The sequence below is a fragment of the Cinclus cinclus genome, chromosome 1, assembly GCF_963662255.1.
Source record: "Cinclus cinclus chromosome 1, bCinCin1.1, whole genome shotgun sequence".
Taxonomy (NCBI): Eukaryota; Metazoa; Chordata; class Aves; order Passeriformes; family Cinclidae; genus Cinclus; species Cinclus cinclus.
In genome coordinates this window covers 5,760,540-5,785,373 of record NC_085046.1, presented here as the reverse complement: position 1 = coordinate 5,785,373, position 24,834 = coordinate 5,760,540, and the positions used below count along the sequence as shown (strand labels likewise).

General features: G+C 44.4%; 1 protein-coding gene across 1 annotated transcript; it reads left to right on the top strand.

The window, feature by feature from the left end:
* Positions 1-2,221: 2,221 nt before the first annotated feature.
* On the top strand, positions 2,222-23,966 carry WDR86 (WD repeat domain 86). Its single transcript, XM_062493662.1, has 6 exons — positions 2,222-2,384; positions 5,105-5,246; positions 6,703-7,135; positions 15,817-15,952; positions 20,275-20,378; positions 22,322-23,966. The coding sequence occupies exons 1-6, from the start codon at positions 2,222-2,224 to the stop codon at positions 22,538-22,540; spliced, it is 1,197 nt and encodes a 398-aa protein (XP_062349646.1). The 3' UTR covers positions 22,541-23,966.
* The last annotated feature ends 868 nt before the right edge of the window (positions 23,967-24,834 follow it).

Below are 24,834 nucleotides of genomic sequence, written 5' to 3'. Positions count from 1 at the left end.
TTGACAGATGTACGAGCAGATGGTGAGGGACACTCCCTGAGAGCAGCCGATTCCCAGGCCTCCATGTCCAAAAAAATATCTTTTCACGGATAATGTGATTTTCAGAGGGAAGAAATACAAAATTCATGTCTCACACCAGAACTTCTCAGTCATTTATTGAATGCACAAGGGTTGTGTGGAAACGTTTGTCTTCAGAAAAGAGCTGGCTGGGGAACATAAGCCACAGGGCTCAACTTGACCCTCACAAAACCCAAATTTGCAGCCCAACAGCTCCGTCTGGCAAGTTTCTCAGTGGCTGCATGGCTACAACTGGCAGCTGAATCGGGATCACCTCGTTGTTTACATTGGGTGTGACATATTAGTCCTGTTCGGCCTCTGCCAGTACGCACTGTGCAAAATAACACATCCTGGGAATTACCCATTGAGCACACACATTTCTGTCCGGCCCACATGCTGGGCCACCCCGTGCAGAGGGGGCTGGAGCCTCATTAAACGGCAGCGAGCTCCTGCTGAACCCCGATACTGACCCCGCGGTGTGAAATGGAGCTGGGGACTGGGGATTTGACACAAAAAGGGGCTTTTCTGATCAAATAGGGCAGAAATTGGGAGAGTAAGTTTTGTGATTTACCCTACCCCTACCAGCATGTTTTTAGCTATAAGTTATCAGCAGCTCCCTTTTCTTGTGGTGGGGGGAATCCACGTCGGACCCTTGCTGCTGCCTTGCTGGGAGCTGTCGGTCTCTCCACATTGCTTTGCCCAGGGGATTTACCCTTCCTACATACCACGACAGCACGGTGGGACAGAACCCCCCAGCCCATGCTGTTAGAGCTCCCGGCCAGGCGGTCTGCAGCAGCACAAAGCTGGGGCACACCGCACAAGCCGTGCCCACGGCGGGCAGGGCGCGGATGGGCGAAGGGCTGCTCTGGTAAGAAAAGAGCCCCAAAAGCTTCGTGCCGGGGCAAAGCCAGACAGCGGGGTTGGGGCTCCTGGGGGTGCTTCTGAGGCGAAACGTGGCAGGAGCTCGCCCAGGGAGAGGGGCGAGAAGAGGAACAAAAGGCGATGGCTGCCCTCAACCCAGCTACCAGCACAAGGTTCTGCGCCCCCCCCACCGGAGGCACCGGAGAATCCAGGGAGGACATGCCGGTGCCCCCCGGGCGTCCCGAGAGGCGAAGGCGCCGCAGGGAGCGCTGCTTCCCTCGGGACGAACCCGGGCGCTCCGCCGCGGATGCGGGGCTGCTGTCGGGCTGCTCCGGCTGCAGCGCGGCTGTTAACGAGACCCCGGCCGGGAGAGACCGGACCGCGGCAAGGACGGCTGCAGCCCCGGGGGGGGCGAGGAGGCCGCTGCCCGGGAAGGGGGGGTCGCTGCGGGCGGAGGCCGTCCCGGGGGGGCAGCGCTGCCGGGCGCCTCCGGAGCGGAGAAAGAGGGGCAGAGCGACAACACCGGGGGAGCTGCGCAGGCGGGGCGAGGCGGCCGCCGCCGCGGGGAGAAGCGGCTCGAACGTGGAGCGGGAGGTAATGGAGGCAGGGCCGGGGCGGGGGGTGAGGGCCCGCCCCCGGGGTGGGCTGAGGAGGATCGGCGGGAGCCCTTCTCGTCTCCCCGCAGGGCGGAGGCGGCCGGGGGGACCCCGCGGTGTCTGAGGTGACCCGGCGGGAGGCGGTTCCCCCTGCCAGGAGGGCGAGTGCGGGATCGCTCCGCCGGAGCGGTGAGTGCCGAGATGCCGGGGCCCGTGAGGGAGGGATGGCGGCAGCCCGGGGCGTTGGGGGCCGCCTGAGCCCGGGCTCCCCTCCCGGAGGAGTCGCTTCCTCGGCGTGCCCAAAGTCAGCCCTAAGTCTGCTTAAAAAGCAGCAGCCTCGGCGAGGGCACCAGGTAGCGGCGCCGCCGGCCGGGCTCAGTTCCCCAAGGGGCTGATGTGCCCCGATGCCCAGGGAGAGAGCACAGCGGGCAGCGTGTGCGCCCGTCTACCGCCGTGGGGCTTCGGATCCTGCGGGGAACGGGCGCTCAGGGGCTTCAGCTCAGCCTGGCTGAGGAAGGGATGCAGCCACGGGGAGATGAAATGATTTAACGCGCTCTCCCGTTCCCCCTTTGTGTCCCTGTGCAGGAGCCTGGACTGCCCTGCTGATGGCTCGGAGTTGAGGTAATGGCACAAGTCGGTCCGTGGGGCACGGCCGCAGGTCCGGAGCGCGGTCTGGGGGCTGCAGAGCGCCCGTGATCTGCGCCGGGATGGGGAACAGCGGCTCGGCCGTGAAGGTCTGCACGGATCACCAAGGCGGCATCAACTGGCTGAGCCTGAGCCCCGACGGGCAGCGGCTGCTGACGGGCAGCGAGGACGGCACGGCGCGGCTCTGGAGCACGGCCGACAGCCAGTGCCACGGGCACTTCCAAGGTACGGCAGCTGCTCTTCGCATGGCATTTGGGTCTGAGCGTGGCACAGGCCACACAGCGTGTTCTGGTCTTGTTCTGGTCTCTTTCAGTCCCTGCCGGGCGGCCAAAATCATGCTTATTTTGTTTTGATGTGTATTCCAGCAGCGTTAAGCAGGAGCTGTTTCAACCCAAAACAGGTTACTGGCCCTTCTGAATGCACGGATCCTGTTATCTCAGGGTGTGCAAAGTTGTTTAACTTAGGCTACTTTCTGGAAGTCCTGTTTTACTCTGTGAAAAAATACTGACTTTTTTTTTCTTTTTTTTTTTTTTTTTCTTTTTTTCTTTTAATCTTCTCTTTTCCAGGTGGTCTTTATTTAGACCACGTAATCCTTGACCCAGAAGTCTGGAAAGGAACCTTGCTAAATAAGTTGCTTTTGTTTTCCCTCCTCATTTGATGCACAGAAATATTAATTGCTGGGCTTTTCAAATTTAAATTAATTTTGAATCTTAAAAAAATTATTCTTAGACTGGCATGTCAGTAATTGAAAAGAAAAAAAACCCTGTAGACAGTGTGGTCATGAAACAACTCTAGATATGGGCTAAAAATGTTTGCATTCCCATTCATGTTCTTTTCATACAGAAAAAAAAAATAAAGCTGTTAAATTTGGAATTTCTATTTTTTTTTCTTCCAGAGAAGAAATCACATTGGTGTGATTTCCTTGTTGTTTGCTTGCTTCCTTGTTCTTCACTGTTGAGTATTGTCTTTTTTCCCCACATCCTGCCATGGTTCTAGCTTCTGGAAAACTCCCTCCATTTGCTTTAGGCTTAGAAATCCCTTTAAACTGCTAATTAACTTTTAACTAGAAAGAGAAATGTATTGGATAGCATTCATTATTATGGAATCTGCCAGTACTGCCAGTGTTTGGGGTAAACACTGAAGAAGGTTGGGCTGGGTGGTTTGTGAACTGTCAGTCGAATCAGGTAATTGTGTGTATTTTATACTTATGTACACACGCAGTTGTCGTGTCAGTTTTAATTTTACAAGCTATAATTACTGATAAACCTGTATCTCCAATGCAGTTTCAAGCTCCACCACAGCACAACCAGCAGACTTGTGTGGTGGCTGCTTTTTGGCCAGACCAGCACCAGACCTTGTCTGCCACATGAAGTTTTGGCACTCTGTGTGTGGGTCAAGTATTACTGATGGTTAAAATCTGCCTGGCAGACTTTGGTGCAGTAACCAAGATGCTGTTTTGATCTCAGAGCTGGATTACATGGTGCTGTGAGAAAAATCCCAGTGACTGAAACCTGATCTATTCAGGCTACTTTGCAAAAAGTTTCACAAATATGGGAGAATGAGTGTAGTTTTGCTTATAGCCCTGGTTATCTGTTTAAATTTTGGCATCTGATGAATTTGGTTTAGAGGAAACAAGCCATATGTTTGTAACATGGATTCTGGTTTGCTTTTGAACTATAACTTCAGGAATTGTAGTGAAATCTGTTTTTTGCAGTCAGTGAAAGAGTGTTTTACTGGGCAGTCTGCTTACCTTCGTTTTTTTTATCATCTCTTTATTTTACAACATTCTGTTTTTCTAATACTTTGTCCATCTGTCTCTCTTTAATCACAGTTGTCCTTCTTTGATTTATTTTTTTCTGGTTTATTTTTCCTCAAAGAATAGTATTTAAGTCACAGTAAAGCCCACCAACCTCAGGCATAACATGTCACTCTTGTAATAGTGACTTAAGTGGAAACACTTCTGCTCCTGAAAGCTTACAGTCTAAATGTTAAAACAGAAGATTGAAAGGTAGTAGTAGTCCAAAGATTAGATAGGTGACAGCAATTTCACATGAGATTTTGGATGAAGCTGAGACTTGAATCCTAAGGTGATTTTTACATGTGCTGCATTTAATGTTACAATAGAAAAATTACACTAAGCAGCAACAAAAACTTGAGCTGGCAATATTGATTCCTCTTTTTTGGTATTGCCTTTTTTGTCAGTGTGACATTTTTAGAGCAGTGGTTGTGTCTGTTTTTATTGTAACTGTAGAATCCCTGTGTACTCTGAATATTGTGTAAACATTTGCGCTGTAATCCTCCCTCCCTCCCTCCCTCCCTCCCTCCCTTTATTTTCCTTAGAGGTATACTGATACTTAGAAAACTGTGGGGTTTAGTTGTGTGGGAGAAAGTATTGGCTAACTATTTACCTGGTATGGTTTTTTGTTTGCTTTTCATTTTGCCTGGACAATGAAATCAAACTTGCTGGTAAGTCTCAGGTCATTTTTTCAGAGTTTCATGCTTTGATTTATGACTGTGTCCTGACAATCAATGGGCTGGGTTGAAATGCAGCCTTTTTCTCCCTGCTTTCAGAAAAAGGAAGCAACAACATTTTGTAATTGAAAAAATAAGCTGTTTTTTTACTGGTTTCAAACTTCATTAGTCTGAGTTTTATTATATTGATATTAATCTATGTCATTACATTTTTGCAGTACTTTTTGATTTACCTGATTGGTGGAATTGTTCTGTTTTACTCTTTCACTTAATCCTCAGATCAGTGGAATTTTCTGCTGTGACTTGAAACAGTTGTGTTGTACTCAAAACTTTAAACATGAAAAGCGTGGTGGTGCATTTAAAACTGGAGTTTTGATACATTTGTTTGCATTTTTACTTTGATTAAGGTGAAGAGGTGGACTAGTCTGTCCTTTCTGCGTGCACAGTGACTGACTTCCTTTTGTTATTCCTAGGACATGAAAGTTACATCACCTTTTGCCACTTGGAGAACGAGGCTGCCTTCACGTGCAGTGCTGACCACACCATTCGAAAGTGGGACGTGGTGACCGGGCAGTGCTTGGCCATTTACCGAGGCCACACATCAATTGTCAACAGGTGGGGTTCTCCCCTCGTGTTCCTGTCATCTGCTGTCACACACTTCATCATTTCACTGCAGTTCCCCGTTACTGCACTCATAAAGGGGCTGTGTAAACCTCTGAGTTCATGTGCTGTGCTGCAATGATTAGTTTTTCTAGCAACGCTGCTGACACAGATAGGAGAGAAATGAAAGGCACACAGCAGGGGAATGGAATCCAGGGCTAGGAATGAAATTCCAGAAGAAATTATCCAATTGATAACAGATGCTTCTGATAAATAGGTTTAAAAACATCCTGTCGAGCTTTTGTGTCAGCAAGAGCGATAAAGTCAGGGATTTTTCTGTAATTATGATTCCTGCTTGGGCAAATGAAGTTTAATAATAAACTTACTGTGTGTGGCTGATTGGCCTTTCCATTTAAAGTGCCTATTAATAGTTGGACTGGATTTAATTAATGGCAAATAGAGCAGTCAAAGAGTGGTATTTTTTTTTAACATTTCTTTTCTGGTGGGCATGTGGTCTTTTTAGTTCCCTTCTGAACTCAAAACACATATGATGTGTAGTGAGATTCTGTAAATAGTTAGGAAGGTTGGTTCTGTGTTTTGGCACAGGCCTGATTTTTGCTTGAATCAGCAAATGGGAAATGTGTTCCCCATTCATATGATTTCGTTGCCTGTTTGAAAAGTTCCAGAGGACCAAGCTCAACTGACAAAAGAAGGCAGGTTATGGGTGTTTCCTATCTCTGGTTTGGAAATATGAACTGTAGAGTTTTTTTTTCTATTATTGCATATTTGTGCAGCTACAACTCATTATTTTGAAGGCCCAGGAAAGTGAATTCCTGAGGTGTAATCTTTGGTTTGCTCTTCAGTTATGTAACTGCTCTTGCTTTACCTGTTTTGAAATCCTGAACTAAGTGAAATTAAGTGTATTATTTTCCTTGCATTCTCCTTATTTGATGATGGAAAGATGGTTATTTTGCATTATGTCAGTTACAGTTCAGATTCCTGGAAATTTGTTTTGTTGCTTTGTTGTTGTTTTGATTCCAAGTAATTATCACAGGTCTGTTTTTGAATAATTTTTATAAAGAAATATTAATGAATAATTGCCAAGAATTAGCTAATTAAAAAACAAAAAACAAAAAACCCCAAGAAACACAAACCAAACAGCAAAACAAACTTCTAGGTATTATATATATGTTACGAAAGTTCATATTCCTTGCTGGAAGGAATTTTAGCAAAACAAAATGCACAAAGTTACAATGCTATAGTGTAAAAATATCTGCATTCAATGTACCTAAATGAGTGATCTGAAATTTAAAAGCAGAAACAGGGAAGTGTTTGATTTTTAAAAATGCCAAAGATGTTTTGTTCCTGCTGCTGTTTCATACTTTGGGGTACTTGGCATTGAAATTGTGACAAAAGATGCTTATGTAAACAGAGCAGTACTGTTCTTATACACAAACTTTATTTTTTGCAGAATCCTGGTTGCTAAAGACTATCTCTTCAGTGGCTCCTATGACAGGACAGCCCGCTGCTGGAGCGTGGACAAGGAGAAACAAATCCAGGAATTCCGGGGCCATCGGAACTGTGTCCTGACTCTAGCTCACTATTCCTCCAGGGATGTGCTGGAAGAAGAGGAGGAGGAAGAGGAGGAGGAGGAGAAAGTGAGCAGGGACCTGCTGGTGACAGGGAGCACAGACTGCACTGTGAAGGTCTGGTGGGTGTCCAGCGGGCGCTGCTACCAGACCCTGCTGGGACACACTGGGGCCGTCTTATGCCTTATACTTGATGCACCAAACAGGGAGCTGTTCTCTGGCAGCACGGATTACACCATCAGGACCTGGAATATTGTCACTGGAGAGCAGCTGAAAGTCTTCAAAGAGCACCAAGGATCAGTAATTTGCCTAGAGGTAAGGGCAGAAGTTTCCTCGAGAGCCTTTGGATGTCTATGTCTTACCTCATGTGGGGCTCAGTTGTCTTTTCATTCATAAAGAAGCTCCTCTGAGATAGATTGTAAATGGTGAGCTTAAATATTAATGTAATAAATTAATAGTGCTCTCTGGTCTTGAGACATACTCTCCTTCTCTAAAACACTTAGTGATCTCCTCTTAGCTTCTAGTGGTCTAACTTCTACCTCAATATCTATTGAAATTCCACTAGGTCATGGAACTCATGAGTAGGTGTGCTGAGAGCACTGCTCATCTGAGTGGAATTGTGTAGTCAGGCTCACCAGACTTTGAAGAAAATAATCTGAGCAAGTAACACAGGGTCAGGTAATTTAAAAAGGGGAAGGGGAAAGCACTCAGTAAATCAGGTAGCTTCAAAAAACCCAACCCAAAGTTCAACCCAAAACTGTGGGCAAAAGATAATACAAAAGCATAAAGCTGACAGAAATCCTACATTAAAGACCTCACAGACAAGATGTGAGAAAAGAAAGGGAGAAACAGATGGCCAAGACAAGAAAACAGGCAAGGAAAATGGAAAAGAGAAGCAGAACATGGGGGAGAGAAATCAGGAAAGAATGGAGGAGAGAGGAGAAAAAATGTAACATGATCTGAAAAACTATACTCTGTTTTTCTGTTTGCACTATTTTTCTGTTGAATGCTGCCAGCTTTGTTAACATTGCAGGGGAGAGGAGTAGGTCAGGCAGATGAAACAAGAGGAGAACTATCACACAGGCACGTATCCTGTATGTTCATTATTCACCAGAAAATGCTAATAGTGTATTTAAAGAGAGTACACGAAGGTCTGTCACCCAGTTTCAGGTAGCATACATGTTTATACATAGATGGGTCTGACTGAAGTTAATGACAGTAGTTTTTCTCCCTGCTCTCCCTGTTTGTGTTTGTTGTCTGTACGTATTTTTCCCTTACAGAGGCTACAGGATGTATCTTTGATAGCTGTTTAATAAAAGTTGCCTTTGTTTCTAAATAAGGTAGTCACAGTTGACACTAGCAGACTAAAAACCTGGGAATACTGAAGGAATTCTGTTTTCCTTCACTTTTAGAAAGGAAAAAAAAAAAAACCAACAAAACCCACACAATATCATATTGCCCTGGAGTAATGTTTGTCTTGCTTGGGTAAATTCTCAGTGTTAAATCTTGTTTTTATGATATTGTGGTAATGTACTCTGAGGATGCTGAAGTAAATCTGTTGCTGTCCTTAGTGTCACGCTATGTTTTGTTGTTTAATTGTAACCCTTCTCCAAGGCACAGATTGGCAACAACAGAGCTTGCCTTAATTTAATTGGGTTCTTGCTAAAATTGTTACACAAAGCTGGCTTGACCCTCTCCCAGAAGCCTGGGAAATTCAATTACGCCCTTTGAATGCTCAGGAATGAGCAATGCCTGTGAGCACAGAGTTAAGCAATGGCTTTAAACAAACAGAACTTCTTGTAGGGGAGAAGAAAAGCAAAACCAATACATCTATTTGGAAAACCTGAACAATTCAGAGTACACAAGATTACTGCTGCTGCCAAGACTGTGTTGGCAACAGTCCTGGCCAAATCTTCTTGAGTGACTGGTAGCCCCTCACTTCTCTCATCACCAGTTAATGTTTGGGGCTGGGAGGATCCAGCTGAGGTACAAACAGCCCCCACAGAGAGCATTTAGTGTCCAGGCCTCTCAAACTTATCCCAGCTTAAGCAGTCACTGCTGTTGAATAGCTTTAGGCTGTCGCTCTTCCCTGATTCCTCCCTCTGCCTTTCTGGGTTCAACACTATCCCTTCTGTTCTGCTTGGCTGCCACTCAGCACAGCCCACATGGTATTTTCATTCTTTTAGAAAGGGGTCAATCACCAGAATCCATACAAAGATGTTTCAACAGAAAGGAAACTTCCTGAATAGAGGTGGGTTTTTTTACTATTATTTTTGTTTTGTTCTCAAAAAGCCTTTTTTGCTTCAGGCTTCCTTGTGACAGTGTTGGAATGTGTGACTTGGGATGGTATTTTTCAAACCCTGGGTCAGAAAGGACTGGGAGGTAGTTTTGAGTTGCTCACAGTAGCCAGAAGTTTTAATTGTTGACAGTAATTCACAGTGCAGCAGCAGCAGTAAGCTGCTAATTACATCAGATTTTCACTCTGCTGTCCTGGAGGAGCTAAGTTGGTACCAGCAATTGAAGACAGTTACCTGTTCTCTGGGTGGTACGATGCTTGTGTGGGGAGAAAAGAAGGAAAAGAAAAATAAAGACTGCTTTTCATTTTATTTATTCAAATAAAGATCCCTAAGGGAGGATGACCTTTCAAAAAGTTCGAGAAATGCTCAGTGTGATTTCTAATCCTGGACACAGATCAGGAAAAATTTGGATATTGAGACCACATTTTCCCCAGCTTTAAAAAGCCGTTATTAGCGAGAATGCCACCGGGATATTCTGAACTGTTGCTAATTAGGTCTGGCCTGTTCCAGTCATCTCCCATTACTTTCCAGTAAACACCAATAGTGTTGCTGTAGCAGTGAATGGAAATTCCTGGAGCTTCTTGAAGGAGTTGTCTGGGTAGATAGCCATAAAGCACACCCATGTTTTTCCACCCTGCTTCCTGCAGTGCCGGTGTGTGGACAGCAGAGGGGTGATGCTACCGACACATGCAGATTTTGAACGTTCAGTTGCTCTAAGTTCCTTTAAGGTGTTGTTGCCAGGTAGTGCAAGTAGAGGACCCTGGAAACAACTCTTATCTAGCATGGCAGAATAGAAAGTGTTGGTGAGCTTTGAGCTTTCCCTTGTCCCCTGTCCTTGGTAGCTCTGGACAGGAGAGCGATGAGGCTGAGCTGTTCATGTTCCTCAGGCTCGTCCTGCTGTCCAGGGCTCAGTGTGGTGAAGCTGACCAGCTGAACCCGCTGCGTGTGCTCTGCTGCCAGAGGAGTTCTGCAGCTCGTGATAACGCCGCTTCTCTCCTCCTCCCGCCATTTAAATTGGGCTGAGCGAGGTTTTCCTGGGAGACTTCCTATCTGTCATGGGAATTGTGTCCATGTTAGGTGCTTTGGCAGCATTGATTAGTTGCCTTTCCCAGTCAGGCAAGGTAACTCACAGTGGAGCAGCCAGAATTCTTCACTTTCCTCCTCCTGCAGTGTGTTGATAGCTTGGCAGACCAAGTACAGCAGCTGTTTTGGGAGCTCCCTCTTCATATAAGAGCCAATAATGAGATTTTATAAGAAGTGATGGGAAAAAGCCAGGGTGGGCTGAGTGTAATAACATAGCTCATGCTCATTCTTCCACTTAAAATTTCAGGCCTGGCTGAAGACCAGTATTTGCAATTAATAATCAAACATGTACTTTCATTAATATGATTGCCTGCAATAAGCTGAATAACCCTGATTTAAATATTTACTTGTGTGTGTTTTTCTAAATATCTCTCCTAAGTAGCTTTGCAAACTGTTCACAAGGATTGCTTTGTCCTTTACTGATTGTTCTGCCTCTGAGTATTTATCAAAATTGTGCTGCTAAAAGCTGGCAGAGAGAAATGATCCAGCTTGGAATTTAGCTTGGATCCTACAGCAAACATTATTGCAAGAAAACTCCCTTTTGAAGACCATGAACATGAGTGGGCAAGAACTTGCTTCTGGTTTTCCTGCAAAAATTCCTTTGTTTGGACCATTCCCGTCAGTTGTCTTTTAAAGCTGACTAGAAGAAAAGAATGCTTTGAACAAAGCCATTGCCTGAACTCTGTTTATGTGCTTAACTGTGGTGATCACAGGGACAGAAATGTTTCCTTGCCACACCAGTTAAATTAAGTGCATGTATTTTTTCTAATTTATGTTTGTGTCTGATGCATCAGAGGATGAAGATATGAATGAGTGGAATGTGAAGGTGTACAACACCTGTAAGAATGACACATTAGACCGTCACTTTGCACTGCAGTAAAAAAATTTGAAATACATTCTCTTAAGAGCCAGCCCCGAGAACTCATTCTAGATGGATTCTCAGGGAAAAAAGCCCCAACAATTTCTTGCCCACAGGGAGTTTGTTAGCTCATTAAAATGGATGTGGTTTGAATGGGATCCTGAGACTCTTAACTGGCCCAAGGCTTACATAGTTGTAACTCGAGATTGGTTCAGCTTGGTGATTTTTGACTTAGAAGTGGCTGTGAACAGAAGACCTAAATTCCAGATTGTAGGAACACTGACCCTCACGAGAAGAATAAACTGGTGAGGGGTATGTGGTCGCTCATGTGAACTCATCCCAAAGTTCATGAAGGCCAGTCTCAGTGCAGTGACCCTCAGCAAAAGGAGGTGTCCAAATCTCTTTGGAGAATTAGTTGCCTCCCATTGGCTCTCCAAAAATTGTTTCTCATAGCAAAGGTTAACTGGAAGGGCAAAGTCCCTTCCTATAAGGTTGAAATGTCTGCTAAACAGCTCTTTTGCAGATATTTTTTGGCATTCTTACAGGTAGAAATTGTCTTAAGCTGCTGCATTTATGCAGTTCAGCCAAGCTTGTGAAGCAATAGGGTTGTGATGGCCTGGAGAAACCAACCCTGGATGTATCTGATAATTTGTTCTCTATTAAAATTCTTGTGTGTTTTGTGGGGCTACAACCAAGGTTTTTTCTTATTAATGAGACCTGTAACTACTAAAGCGTTTACAACTTGTCTTTTGCTACTGCTGTTACTCTGCAACTCACAAGCAGCTTGACTGAACTTTTTCAAGGAATAGTTACATCTCCAGTATTTTGGATTGAGGATTAAGACAAATTTGCTCCATTCACATGTTTCATCTGGTTCAAAGCAAAATCTCTCAGAGCTATGAGAAAAAACTAACAATCCAGAAAAAAATTCAGTGACTTTTTTTTCTGCTGTCTGGCTGAGGCTTTAAAACTGGCTATCAAACTGTTGTCAGGTTTTTAATGTTTTTTGAAGATATATGGGTTTGAAATATCCTCTCAGCCCATTGGTATCTGAGCTGCAAATCTGTTCTGTCATCCACTTTGCTGCAGGTGTCCTTGCCTGGCCATGGTTTTCTGTGGTCAGGAGCTTTGTTGGGCAGCTGGCCAAAGTGAACCAAGTGCTCAAAAGCCAGCCAAGTTAATGCAGCTTTAGAAATGTCACCTCTTTGGGCAGACACAGATTGGAATATGTAACTGTGTCTGCTAAACATTTTGAAACCACAGAGTGTGGGGCCAGCTTGTAAGGCGCTTTTGCTGGGGGAACAGTAAGTGATGATGATTATTATTTTAAATACAGATTAAATGCAGATATCTGCAGTGTTGCAGCTTAGGCTGTAGTTGTAAGCTAGACCTATCTTTAGTCAAGTGAAGGAGTGATCTCACCTAAATTGTTCTGACTGCAACTGAGAAGGTAGTCCTTGTTGGGTAGGAGAAATAGGTTTTAAGGCATGATCTCTTTCAGGTGTGCCTCAGGATGAGAGGAGTTGGGCCCTAGACCACAGTGGCTGTAAGTGGGCTATTCTTGGCTGTGGAGATGTGAGCCAATTTAGATGAGATTATGCCTATCGTATCACTAAAGGCAGATCTGATTTGCAACTTCTTCCTGAGCTGAGTGCTCCTAAAGTCTTTCTTCACTAACAGCCATTTCATGCTGTTTTATAAAAATGCCATGGGAATGAGGGGCTGTGTGACAGTTAGAGCCTGCCCTGGATTTTGCTGTTGGCTCTGCTGCAGACTGAGTCTGTGGCATCTGGTGGATTGTTTAACCTTTTAATATTTCCTTTCCCATGCAAGACTGAGAATCCTCTGCTACTGTGCTCGCCTACTTAAATTGATGAGGGGAAGGAATGTGCATGGAAGTGTATCATGGGGCAGCACAGAGGCTTTGAATTTAATTGAGATGTTTGGTGTGCTGGCCACCTCACCAGATCTCAGGCACTGGAAAGCCAACACTATCCAGGGCTGCAGCAAAACCAGTGTGGGCAGCAGGTCAAGGGAGGTGATTCTTCTTCTCTGTTCTCCTCTTGTGAGACCCCACCTGCAGTGCTTCATACAGCTCTAGAGTCTTCAGCACAGGAGAGACACGGGTTTGCTGGAGGACGTCCAGAGGAGGTTGTGAAGATCATGAAGAGGGAAGGAGCTCCTCTGCTATGGAGGCAAGCATAGAGTTGGGGTTGTTCAGCCTGGAGAGGAGAAGGCTCCAGGAAGACCTCAGAGCCCCTTCCAGTGCCTAAAGGGACTCCAAGAGAGCTGGAGAGGGACTTGGGACGAGGGAAGGGAGTGATGGGACAAGGGGGAATGGCTTTAAACTAAAAGAGGGTAGATTTGGATTAGGTAGAAATTCTTTCCTATGAGTGTGCTGAGGCACTGGCACAGGGTGCCCAGAGAAGCTGTGGCTGCCTCATCCCTGGAAGTGTCCAAGGCCAGGTAGGATGGGGCTTGGAGCAACCTGGGATAGTGGAAGGTCAAAGCCCCATGGCAGGGGGGTTTTGAGTGAGATGATCTTTAAGGTCCCTTCTAACTCAAACCATTATATGATTCTAAGGCTCTTAAAATCCTGGTCCTATAAATTACCTCAGAAGTCTACATAACTTGAAACATTTTTGTATCTAACAAATTAGCAAACCTAGGCAAGCTGCAGCTCTCCTGTTCATTGATACACCCACTTAAATGTATAAATGAAGCTGCATAACCTAATGTACCATTAATGCAGAGTGGCATTTACCTGCAGGAGGTTATAATTTAGTGTATTTCCTTGCTCAGTGGGTGGGTTGATGCTGCTAGCAAGACATCTAAAAAAGAAATGCAATGACTCCACCACAAACCGCGCAGCAGGATTGCAACTCAAAGCATCCCCTTCCATTTAGCAGGTGCACATGACAATGCTTTTCATGCCTATTTAGGGAGAGACTGAAATTTAAAAGTCCTTCCTCAGGCTAACTTGTGGTTCTTGGTTTTGTTAGTGCTGCTGGCCATTTGTTCTGTCTCCTCATGGAGATCTAGCATTAATGCTGTTGCTAAAACAGCTTAAAAGTAATAGGAAGTGACATTTCAAAGTACTACTGGCTTTTTACAGTGGTTTGTGCTTTACAAGCTCCTGGCATTCAGCTATGAAATCTCACCATGGGCCAGGTTCTGCTGGGAGGAAGTGTGGCATGTCCTGCTGCAGCTGAGCTGGTGGGGGCTGTCATCTGGGAGCCTCTTGGTCTGCCTGCACACATTTCTTTTGTGGATTGTCACAGTCCCATCACTGCAGTGCTTTGTATCTTAAAATACCTTTTGTTTCATGTTGTAACACAGCGCAATGTTGTTTTGTACAAAGCTCACTTCTGATGCCTTTTGGGAATGAGGTCATTCCTTCTTGGACTGGGAGCAGAGATGGAAGGGCATGAACAACATTCCAAACTTACAAATACAGAGTGTGCAAAGAGTGGGGACCAAATCTAAGGTGGCAGGAAAAACAACCCTTAAAAGTGCTCTACAAGCAAACCACAAGTTGATTTGTCATTTGCTGGCTTCCTGGAGATAGCAGAGAAGCAGCAGGGGTTTGTGCACTGCTGGTCATTCAGACCTTCTGATACGTGTGTCTGGTGGACAAACAAGTACCATTCATTACTCCTTGGGCAAATTCCACTTCTTGGTGGGAGGTCAGGGCTCTCCCTCCTGTCTCCATCCCTCTGATACAGAAGTTGCTGAAAGTCCATAAAACTTACCTCGATCCACAGCTGGGAGTTGGAGTGATTGGCTGTTTTCAGCAGGAGTTGGGCTCTACATAACAATGACTGAAAAACTTCAGTTTGACGCCTTTACACAGACAGAGAATGCCAGATTTTTCTATGCACTATGGAATTTTTTCCTTGCTAAGCTTATAGGCTTTGTATAGTTTGTTTACTGTGAACTAGTGTTTTTTTATAGTCTTGCAAAGGTCAGTTATTTTTTCCCAGTCTCTGTTTCCCAGCTGCAATCCTTCCTTTCTTCATTCTCTGTCCTGTCTATGTGGAGCAAACCCCTTCCTCCCTCCCCACCAGTGAGTTCTCATAACGTGCAGGATGACTGATGCAGTGAGGGGTGACACACAGCAGAAGACAATCTGCTTGATGATGTTTAAAAACCTGTGTCAGGATAGTTACTTAATCATTCAATAGGAGTCTAAAAGGACTTGTGAAAATGCAGATGCAGAACAGTTTCAAGGAAGGGTCAGTGTTTCTGAATACTGACCTTGTGCAGAGTGATCATACCAAACATAAACCCTGATTTATGGTGTGTAGGATTTTAATTTTAATTTACCATTAAAAAAAAAATTGTTACTCAGAATTGTTCTGAATTTTGTTTTGTAATTAAAATGTAACAATCTGGTAAGAGTTCTTGCCAAATATGCTTTGCAGAAACAACACTGCTGGGTGTTTTTTTTTTTGAGGCTTTAGCAATATAACTGATTATGAATGTAGGGTTAGCATTGTTAAGCTGCCTAGAATCCTGCCTGCTGGCACAGGGAGATGGGCTAAGCTTTTATGTTCTGAAAGCTGGGGGCTTTTTTTAAGACCCAGAAGTCAATGGGAGATGTTACCATGAAGAACTCAAGGCTGATTTGCTCACCACTCCTCTGTTTCAAGGCAGCTTGTTGCTCTCTGAGTTGGAAGATGTGACTTGGGATGGGTTCCTTCAGTGCAGTTCTTTCACGAAGGTGCCACTGCTGATGTGTTTTTCTCTCCCCTCAGCTGGTGAATCGTCACCTGTACTCGGGGAGTGCAGACAGGACAGTGAAGTGCTGGTTTGTAGACACTGGGGAGCGGATCCAGACCTACAAGGCTCACAAACACAGCGTTAGCACTTTGAAATACCACGCTGGCATCTGTAAGTTGCCTTTCCTATGTTCTCCAGCCCCCTCCAGTCTCCTTTTCAATGTTTGTCTTTGACTGAAGGTTGTTAATGGAGAATGATTTTGAATGCTTGTGAAGTTGTCGCTTTTTTCCAACTCCAGCATGTTTGTGTTCAGTACCAAACTGCTGCACCACTCCATGAGGGAAGCTTAGGCCTCCCCTCCATTTTCTACCTCCCTCTTCTCACAAATGAAGAGGCAGTTGTTTTGTTTCTGTTACCAAGGGAAGTGGCTTAGATCCTGAGCTGTCTGGGGGCTGTTTGTGTAGCTGTGGTTTAACCTCACTAGTCTGGTGTCTGTCACCTACTTGTGCTGCGTGCTGGGGACATCAAGTGTTGCTGCTGGACACACAGCCCTGTGCCTCTCTCTGCTGCCTTGTAGGCTCTGTGCAACAGCCTGTCCTAAGCCAGAATCACAGCTCAGATGCTCACTGCTCATTTCTAACTGCTAGGCTTCCTGTTCAGGCTCTGACCCTCTCCTAGACTCGTTTCCCACAAGTTCTTTTCCTGTTATCTGTCATCATTCATTGACTGGTTCTCCAAATCACTTTCCTCCAGTAGCCAAGCAGTGCCTGCCTTACTAATGCTCAGGACTCAGCTCTCCTACTTTCAGTCCTCCTGTTTACAGTGGTTTCTGTACATCAGTGTCTATTGCTGACATAGCAGTTTATTCTGACCATCAAACCTCCCTCTTTAAATCCCTCTTTGTGCAGGCTTTCCATCTGCATGTCTGGTTTTGGGTTGCCAGACAGCACCTCTGTTTTTATCAGTGAACCTCTCTCTGTGTCATTCTGGTTTTATCCTGCCTCTGGTGTTTGACTTGATGTACCTTCACTTGCTTCCCAAAAAAGACCTTCTCTCCTCTCCTACTCTGAAGGAGATGGCCATGGCTGTCTTAAGCTAACTTAGACATTCACAGCACTTTCCTGATTTTGATTTCTTCACTTCAGCTTTAAAGTGAATACATCACACTAGATTAGTGGTTGCTATCGGGCCTTGATCTCTCTTTTGGCAGCTCCTCAGTGTGATGGTGATAAGTGGCTGACAGATGCAAGATGGTGTACGTTAGCAGAGTTGTACCTGCAAGGTTTAGTGGCAGTTGTCTGGCATCATGCTTGCCTGACTGTATTTATAACCCAGTAACTAAACTGATTTCTTAATTATGTTTGGAAACTTAGCATGTAATCAAGCCCAGAGGTAGAATTTTAGTCAGGAAACCTTGTTTTGGTCTTCCTTTCAGCATGAGTCCCACATAACTGCTTTTCTCCTGTAAAACATTTATTTATAATTTATGGTTCTTTCAGCTCTCCTCACCTACATGGCAGAATTACCCCATTCTCCCTACCTGCAGGGTGTAATTTCTGCTGATTTCAGCTTCTGCAATTGGCTAGAAGGCTGAAATGGAAGGGGAAAGGTCTGAACCTACACTGTACCTTCAAGTTATTATTGCTCCAAGATGCAGGCAGGGAGAGCAAGGGAAATGAACCAGAAATTACAATCTGGGATGATCACTGGTAAACAAAGTACTGATGATTTTGTGTGTGTGTTTCCCCCCCTTTTAATTATAAAGACACAAACCAAAACATTGATTTTGTCAAGACTAGCCACAGGCGAGCTGATCCTGTGAGGAACATTGGTGTCTGGGTGGGAGGCAGAGATTGTCTCCTTCATTAATGAGACCTCCAGAGCTGCATTTTTTCACTGTTGATCCTACTCTTCATGTAGCCTGTAGAGACTTGACCAAACTGTAAAGAAAAGAAAGTTTTGGCCCAAAACAAAAGTTTCATTATCTGATGCCACCCCCATCAGCTCTGCAGCTTTCTCTCTTCCCCCTCATTCTACCACCCTGGCCCTGCCATATACATACATTATTTTTTCCACAACACTCTTTTTTTTGAATTAGAATGCAGACAATATTGCTGCATTTAGTCAGACCTGTGAAGAACATCCTGATAGTGTGATAGAAAAGTTCACTGAGTTATTTAAGACCTTGTTTTAAATCAAATGCAAAAATACTAAAAGTGTCAAACAGGGAGTACTGAATTGTTCTACTTGAAGGGTAGAAAAAAAGAGTTCTGGAAAAATATTAGGAACTTGTTTGACTGCATTATATGCACTTCAATTAACAAAAGAGGAATTAATTAAGAAGTAATTTATATACTATGATTGCATTATTGTGGTGCATTCATCACTTATTTCCACACTATCTAATAACTTTGTTAGAATTAGAATTATAAAGATATGCTAACTGGATACCGGTGTTGGAACCAGTGCAGCTTAAAATTCTATCTGTTCACCTGGGACAGATCAGAACTGTCGCTCAGAAATGTGGAAAAAATTATTTAAATTATGTTTGTTATGTTACATTTGCACCAGTGCAAGAACATGAAAAAACATCTCAGCCAAGAAGTAATTTTCTGTTAGAAGATCTTAATTCTGCTGCTTTCTCTCTGATCAGTGCCCAAAGGCTCATTGCCCCAAATAGCTTGTTGTCTAAATAAGAAAATAGAGTAGAAGAAAGAGAGGAAAAATAAATTTCTGTTTCCAAAATCACTTTATAATATACGGGGAGTCTAGAAAGATGTGAAAACTAAGCATTAAATCATCAGAATGTGTTTCCAGTGGCTTTCCTCACTCTGCTTGTGTAATTAATAGCATTGGGAATATTACAGCTGGTTCTCAGTCTAATTTATTTAATGATATGTTGATTATTTTTCTCTTAAAGTGTGTGCACAACTGTTTAAAGTTTAATGTGGTTTATATTTTTTTCATGTTGCAAAAGCTCCAGGGGAACATTTCAAAACTGTTCTCCCAAGGGTCTATGAGAATTAAGTAAAAAATGAAAATTAATTTTATTTTGTTGTTGTTGTTTATTTCACAGGTGGTATATATAAGTATATATTTAAATGCTAAATCTGGGTTAGATCAACAGCTCTTCTTTGAAATTCAGAGGTGGAGAGAGACTTCTTAAATCCAGAGTGACAGTTCAAAAGACATAAAGGATGTCTGTCAAAAGTGAAGTTCTGATGGCAGAGCTGAAGTAAACTGGCAGCTGCATGGTGAAAACAGCTCTTAATTGGTTCCTACTCTCTGCATGTCTGTAGCAGAATTAAGTGATTTCCATTCACTGGGAAAAAAATCAGTACTTCTTCCCTGCTTTACTTTGTTGCTACTCATTTGCAGAGTGGCACATGATGCTTTCTCAGGACTCTGCTGGAAATTGAATTATAGTGGCCCATATAAAGTGACATTGATTTTTCACATCCAGATGTTTCTTGGACATGCACGCAGGAGGCGCCCAGTTCCCTGCTGTTTCATTTGAATTTAAAAAGCTTATGGCAGTACACAGTCTGTTCTCTCATCTATTACTGTAGTCCTGAATTTACAACCATGATAATTTTTTCACCTCTCTTTAGAGATTCAGTTCCTGACTTCTTCCAAAAGATAAGGAATCTGTTGGCTTCAGGCACTCCAGTTTTGTAAAAATCCTTCCATGCTAGTGGGTTTTACAAAGACATGAAATGCAGGGAACAGTGGATATATTGCTTTTTGCAGCTCTGAAATATTTATCTCTAGATAAATTTGAGGAGTTTGGGTTAACTGAAGGAAAGTGTTTATCAGGAGAGCTTGTAACCTTTGAAGCACATGAAATATGCCTTTTTTGGGCATATTGCTAAGTACAAAATCTAAATATTAACACTGCCTTACAGTTTCTGGATGCAACAGTCTAGGGATCTGATGTGAAGATCCTGAAATGTTGAGAAATTGTTCTTTGAACATGTAAGGAAGGTATTCTAATGAAACCTGATGAATAGCCCAAATTCCTGATCATGCTTAATTTAGTTACCCTTCCCCTCTTGCAGCAGCAGAAGCGATAGAAACCCTGGAGTACTGAATGGAAAGCTGTAAATAACTCTGGTAAAACAAATGAAAGGTTGAGCAGAAATCCATAAAACCAGACTTGACATAAATTGCCCGCTTAGAATTATTGGGGCACATTTAGGCAGGGAAATAGCTGTGGAAGGGAAGAGCAGAAATAGATACTTGAAGCATGTGTGGAGTGAAATGCTGGTGTGTGTAGGAACCACAGGTTTAAATCAGTTCAGTGTTTCAAAAAACACAACTCAAAACAAGTATGCTGGGATCAGCAAAATGAAAATGATCTGGTTTGTGTGAGGAGAGAATCAAAATGATATGTCATGCCCCCCAGGAGCTGGTTTTAGGTACATTTTTGAACTTGTGTGAACTGTCCTCACGTGGCTGCTCACATCTGGCTGTGCTGTGTGGTTGTGTGTCAGTGTTCACAGGAAGTGGTGATGCCTGTGCAAGAGCTTTCAATTCCAGGAGTGGAGTCCTGCAGAAGATCTTCCGAGGACACAAGTTCATCATCAACTGTATCCAGGTCAGGAAGGGGTTTCTTGGTGGGGTTTCTTCCTTTTGATTGCTCCCTCATTTGTTTTGTGGGAACTGGTGGAGCTGACTCTCTTGGACTGGATGTTGTTCTAGCATAAGACTTGAATATTCTGTATGTAATTTTAGAAAAGCTTGTTAATAATAAGTGAAACCACAGAATGAATCCCCAGGGATCGCCCCGTGTCTGGATTAGGGTTTTTTCAGGTCAGGTGGGATAAGCAGCCGTGAGAACTGAGACAGGTGAACTGATGCTGTGTGGGGCACAGAATGAACTCCAGCCTCATGAGACCCTTTCCATTACAAGACACTAATGATAAGTGTTTGCAGTGCTCTAAGGGGAAAAGAAGTTCCTGCTTTATGCAGGCAGAATAATTCTAGCATTGTCCCCCAAACCACCTGGGGGCATGGCATTCCTAAACAGTCTGAAGCAGCTCAGCAGTGATAGCTGACCCACATCCTGCCAGGCAAATGGAGGAGTTTCTGCCACTGGCTTTAAACTGAAAGTTAATGTTGTTGGAAATTGTCTAGGCTGAAGTGAGAGCGGCATTTAATAGTTAAAACAGGAGGAATTAGTAATCCTTGGTGGCCATGCAAACACCATGGAATCATAGAGGGGTTTGCATGGGAGGGGACTCATTCCAACCCTCCCTGCCATGGGAAGTGACATCTTCTGCTAGACCAGGTTGCTCAGTGCCCCTTCCAACCTGGCCTTGAACACTTCCATGGATGGGGCAGCCACTCTAAGAATCTGCATCTCCCTGCATTGAGATCTCAGTGTAAGTAAGCTGAGTGCAGGATGAAGATTTTTCATTCACAGTGTGAGAAATTGTTGGCAATTCTGGCAGGCCGAGGAAAAAGAGAGGAGATAAAATTCCTTTTGGAATGGATGACAAGCACATGAAGTTGTAAATATGGTTTTCTCTTGTGTATTGTTCTGAATTAGCAAGTGGCTGGATGATCTTGAACTGCCAACTCCTGGTACTGGGCAGTTGCTGTGTAGCAGGGGAGTACCTGGATGTGTTTGGGGAGTAAGAGTACCTGATAGAATCACCCTGGGCAGCCCTGAGTATTGGCAAGACCAAAGTTGGGCTTTGTATTATTCTTTGTAACTTAATTTCCAACTGTACAAGGGCAAAAAAAAAAAAAAAACAAAAAAAAACCAAAACAGGAAGGGAGAGGACTAAGAAGTGGCAACCTTAAGATGATTTTAAGTATAATAACAGGGGCTGGATGAGGGGTGTGATGCTTGTGTGGTATTTCGTGTAAGCCAGGGAGATGCTCACTGTCACAGCACAGGGCAGGCAGCCACGGGGCACCCACGGGGTGGACAGCCTGATACAGGAACAGGAAGATCACCAGGATTGATGTCTGGCTTCCAGGGCAGGACAAGCACAATTGGAAACATTACCAATAGCAGCAAATGGTTCATGAAAAAAAATGAAACCAAAGCAGTGAATCCAGGTTGAATTACTGCAGGTTTTGAAGAACAGTGGGGTTTGAAGGAGGAATTATACCCATAATTTAGTGCAAAGGAAGAAGGAAAGCCAGAAAAGAAGCATTCCTGGGTCTCCCACTGATGATGATTTTGGTGCCTCCTTAAACACCACATCAAAACCAGCAGTCTGAAAACAGTGCAGAAATTCACAGCCACAGCCTCCTCTAACTGGGTTTAGTTTTCCATCGCTTTTCTAGAGGCTCAGGGTTATTAATAACTCTTGCTGTTTATGTCTGTGAAGTGGCTGAGAAATGAGTCCTGACTTGGTAATATCTCATCCCACCTCAGCAGCTTTTGTGATAATTTACACTGGCTCTTGCAAGGAGTTCAGGCCTTAAGTGTTGGGATCAAGCTGTGTTTGCTGTGATTTTTGACAGCTGGATTGTGCTGATTCCGAGCTGTATGGCTCAGTATTAAGTGTGACCCTGTTGTTCCAGATCCACAACGAGCTGCTCTACACAGCTTCCCACGATGGCACACTGCGGATTTGGGACATCCGGGGGATATGCAAGAGAAACAAGCGGCGCTTGAAGAAGGAGAGGTCCGTGCAGGGCAGGAGCTCCCAGAAGGGGTCTCTGTCTCGTCTCTTCAACAATAAAGTTGGCTGCATGGTACAGCAGGAGAATGGGGAACACGAGGCTGTTGAATTGATGTGACTGTCCAGAGCAGGCTTTATGTCAGTGACCAAAGCTGAACCTTTGATTTTCTGCACCACTGTGTCCTTGTAAATCAGAACTTGGAAAGAGATGGGAAGTAGCTTTGCCTGAATCTTTGTATGAGAAGCCAGGACTCTCTGTGGCTGCCAGATGGACTCAGGTCAGATCCTGTGGCTGTGATGACTCAGCTGAGCAGCTCTGGGGTCGGGAGGGGAGGCGGTGTGGTCCAGGTGAGGCACCACTGTGTGTGTGCTATTAGGAACTTTCCTTACCACTGCTGGCATCAGATCCCGGGGCACAGAGCCATTTCACCTCTGGCTGCCCAGTACCTAGTGGGATGTTTTCCCATTCCTGTTGCCCACTCCCATCTTCAGCCCAATGTGGCACTGAAAGGTGCCCTTGAATTCCATCTTCACAGGGACCTTTGGGTCAGTCATGGCCAATGCAAGAGAGTTTGGCTCTGCAGCAGGAGTTTAAAGCAGACTGGACATCTCTCTGGGAAGCTGGGAGTAATAGGATAGAAACTAATTTTTTATTTTTTTTTTAAAATAAAACATAAGCCACAGAGCAAACTAAACTTCATCCCTTTTGTACCAAGGTCAGCTATTTGCTGTGCTAGGTTGCCAGTAGCATTGGATAAGCAGTGAAACTCAAGTGTTTTCCCAGTCTTTTTCCAGGTTCATCATTCTCTGATAACCACTGAGCCATGAATTAATAAGGGTTCTTATATTTTTCTATTTGCAGATACAGCTCTTTGTAGAACCAGTACAAAACTATCTAAGCACATGTTTTTATTTTTATGGCTTTATTTATTCTGTGCTACAGCAAGATAAAAATGCTGTAATCCTTTTTTAGAATGGATTAATAAACATATGGCATCTCCAGACAATTGACTTAGTTCTTATTTTTGTCTCATAGATAGGGGTGTGCGACCTGGCTGAAGAAGCACAGCAGTGAAGAATGGATGGAATGGGGGAAAAACCCTCACATACACTTTTGGAAACATTTCTTACCTTTCAGTGCTGGGATTGGCATTGGGTGGGTGTGGAGCTGTCCTGCCTCTCACCAAAGCTCAGTTCCCCCATCAGGAGTGGACCAGACACAAAAGCACAGACTTAAGGGAAAGCAGGGATGACAAAGAGCTACAAGTCCTGACTCAGCACTGCCCTGGTGGAACCAAAGCCTCCTGTTCTGACACCTTAGCACTGTGTCAGTGGGTCAGGCCCATCACAGACCCTGCTCTCCTCTCCTGCTGAGCAGTGTTGGTAGTTCTTACCTGGCAGGTTTCCACATCTAGTAGAAAACAGCATTTAAATTATGTGAAATGCCTACCAAGAGACTAAGTTGGGAGGTCACCTGCATCGTGCAGACTTAATTCCACAGTAAACCTCTCAGGCTGGTCATTGGGGCTCAGTGGCACAGGTCAGTGAGCTGCTGCTGGCTTGCCATGCAGCTATTTGTATTTTGCTTCTGAGGACAACACTAAGCAGAAGGCCTTCAGGAGCTGGATGGAGCTCCCCAGAGCACCCAGGCTGTATTTTGTGTTTAAACCTTCACACACAGTACGTGAGACACAAGCCTATCTGGGCACACAGCAGCTGCGCATGCAGTCAGCAGATCTCAAAAAGTGGAATTAATGAGTCATTACCACTTCTGCCTGTTGCTAAACATATCTCAGTGCCTCCAACTGCATGGTCAAAATTAACTTACAGCTTTCAGCCAATGGCTCCACTTACAACTGCGCTGGCAGAGTTACATCATTGATGAATGGCCTCTCTGACAAGCACTGCGTGTTATGACGCTAATTTTAAATTCCTCAAGGACAAACCTTCCCTTTTGAAGATGCCAGTTTGCTGCGCAAGCCACTTCAAAGACAACTGCTGCATGTGCAGCTCAATGCTGCCTTCAGTGCATGCCCAGGGGCTGGCAGCCAATACCAGGATGCCAGGTTTGGGAAGGGAAGACTAAATCTGTGTTTCCACCTTCTTCTCGTTAAAACTACATCAGTGACTTGCATATTTTCAATTCTAAATTCTTTTCTCTATTCTGTTTTTGCTCTGCATTTTGTCCAGGGGGTCCTCAGTGTGGAGGCCTGTGCGCTGGTCTGTAAAGAAACAGGATATAATGGGTGCTGGGGCTGGTTTTCCCTCAGCAGCTCATACTGCTGGCTTTGGAAATCCTTCAGTTTCCAGGGCAGACATACAAAGCCATTCAATTTTTATAGCACTTGCCTTGATAGGGAAGAATGAAACACAAATAATTCCTTAACAGTGTAATCACTGCCTGCTCTTTGC

Bases quoted from the DNA above. Each gene is read 5' to 3' on its own strand.
- WDR86 (XM_062493662.1), top strand. From the start codon at position 2,222: ATGGGGAACAGCGGCTCGGCCGTGAAGGTCTGCACGGATCACCAAGGC. The intron at 7,136-15,816 runs GTAAGGGCAGAA...CTCTCCCCTCAG, and splicing joins GATCAGTAATTTGCCTAGAG to CTGGTGAATCGTCACCTGTA. The intron at 20,379-22,321 runs GTCAGGAAGGGG...CTGTTGTTCCAG, and splicing joins TCATCATCAACTGTATCCAG to ATCCACAACGAGCTGCTCTA.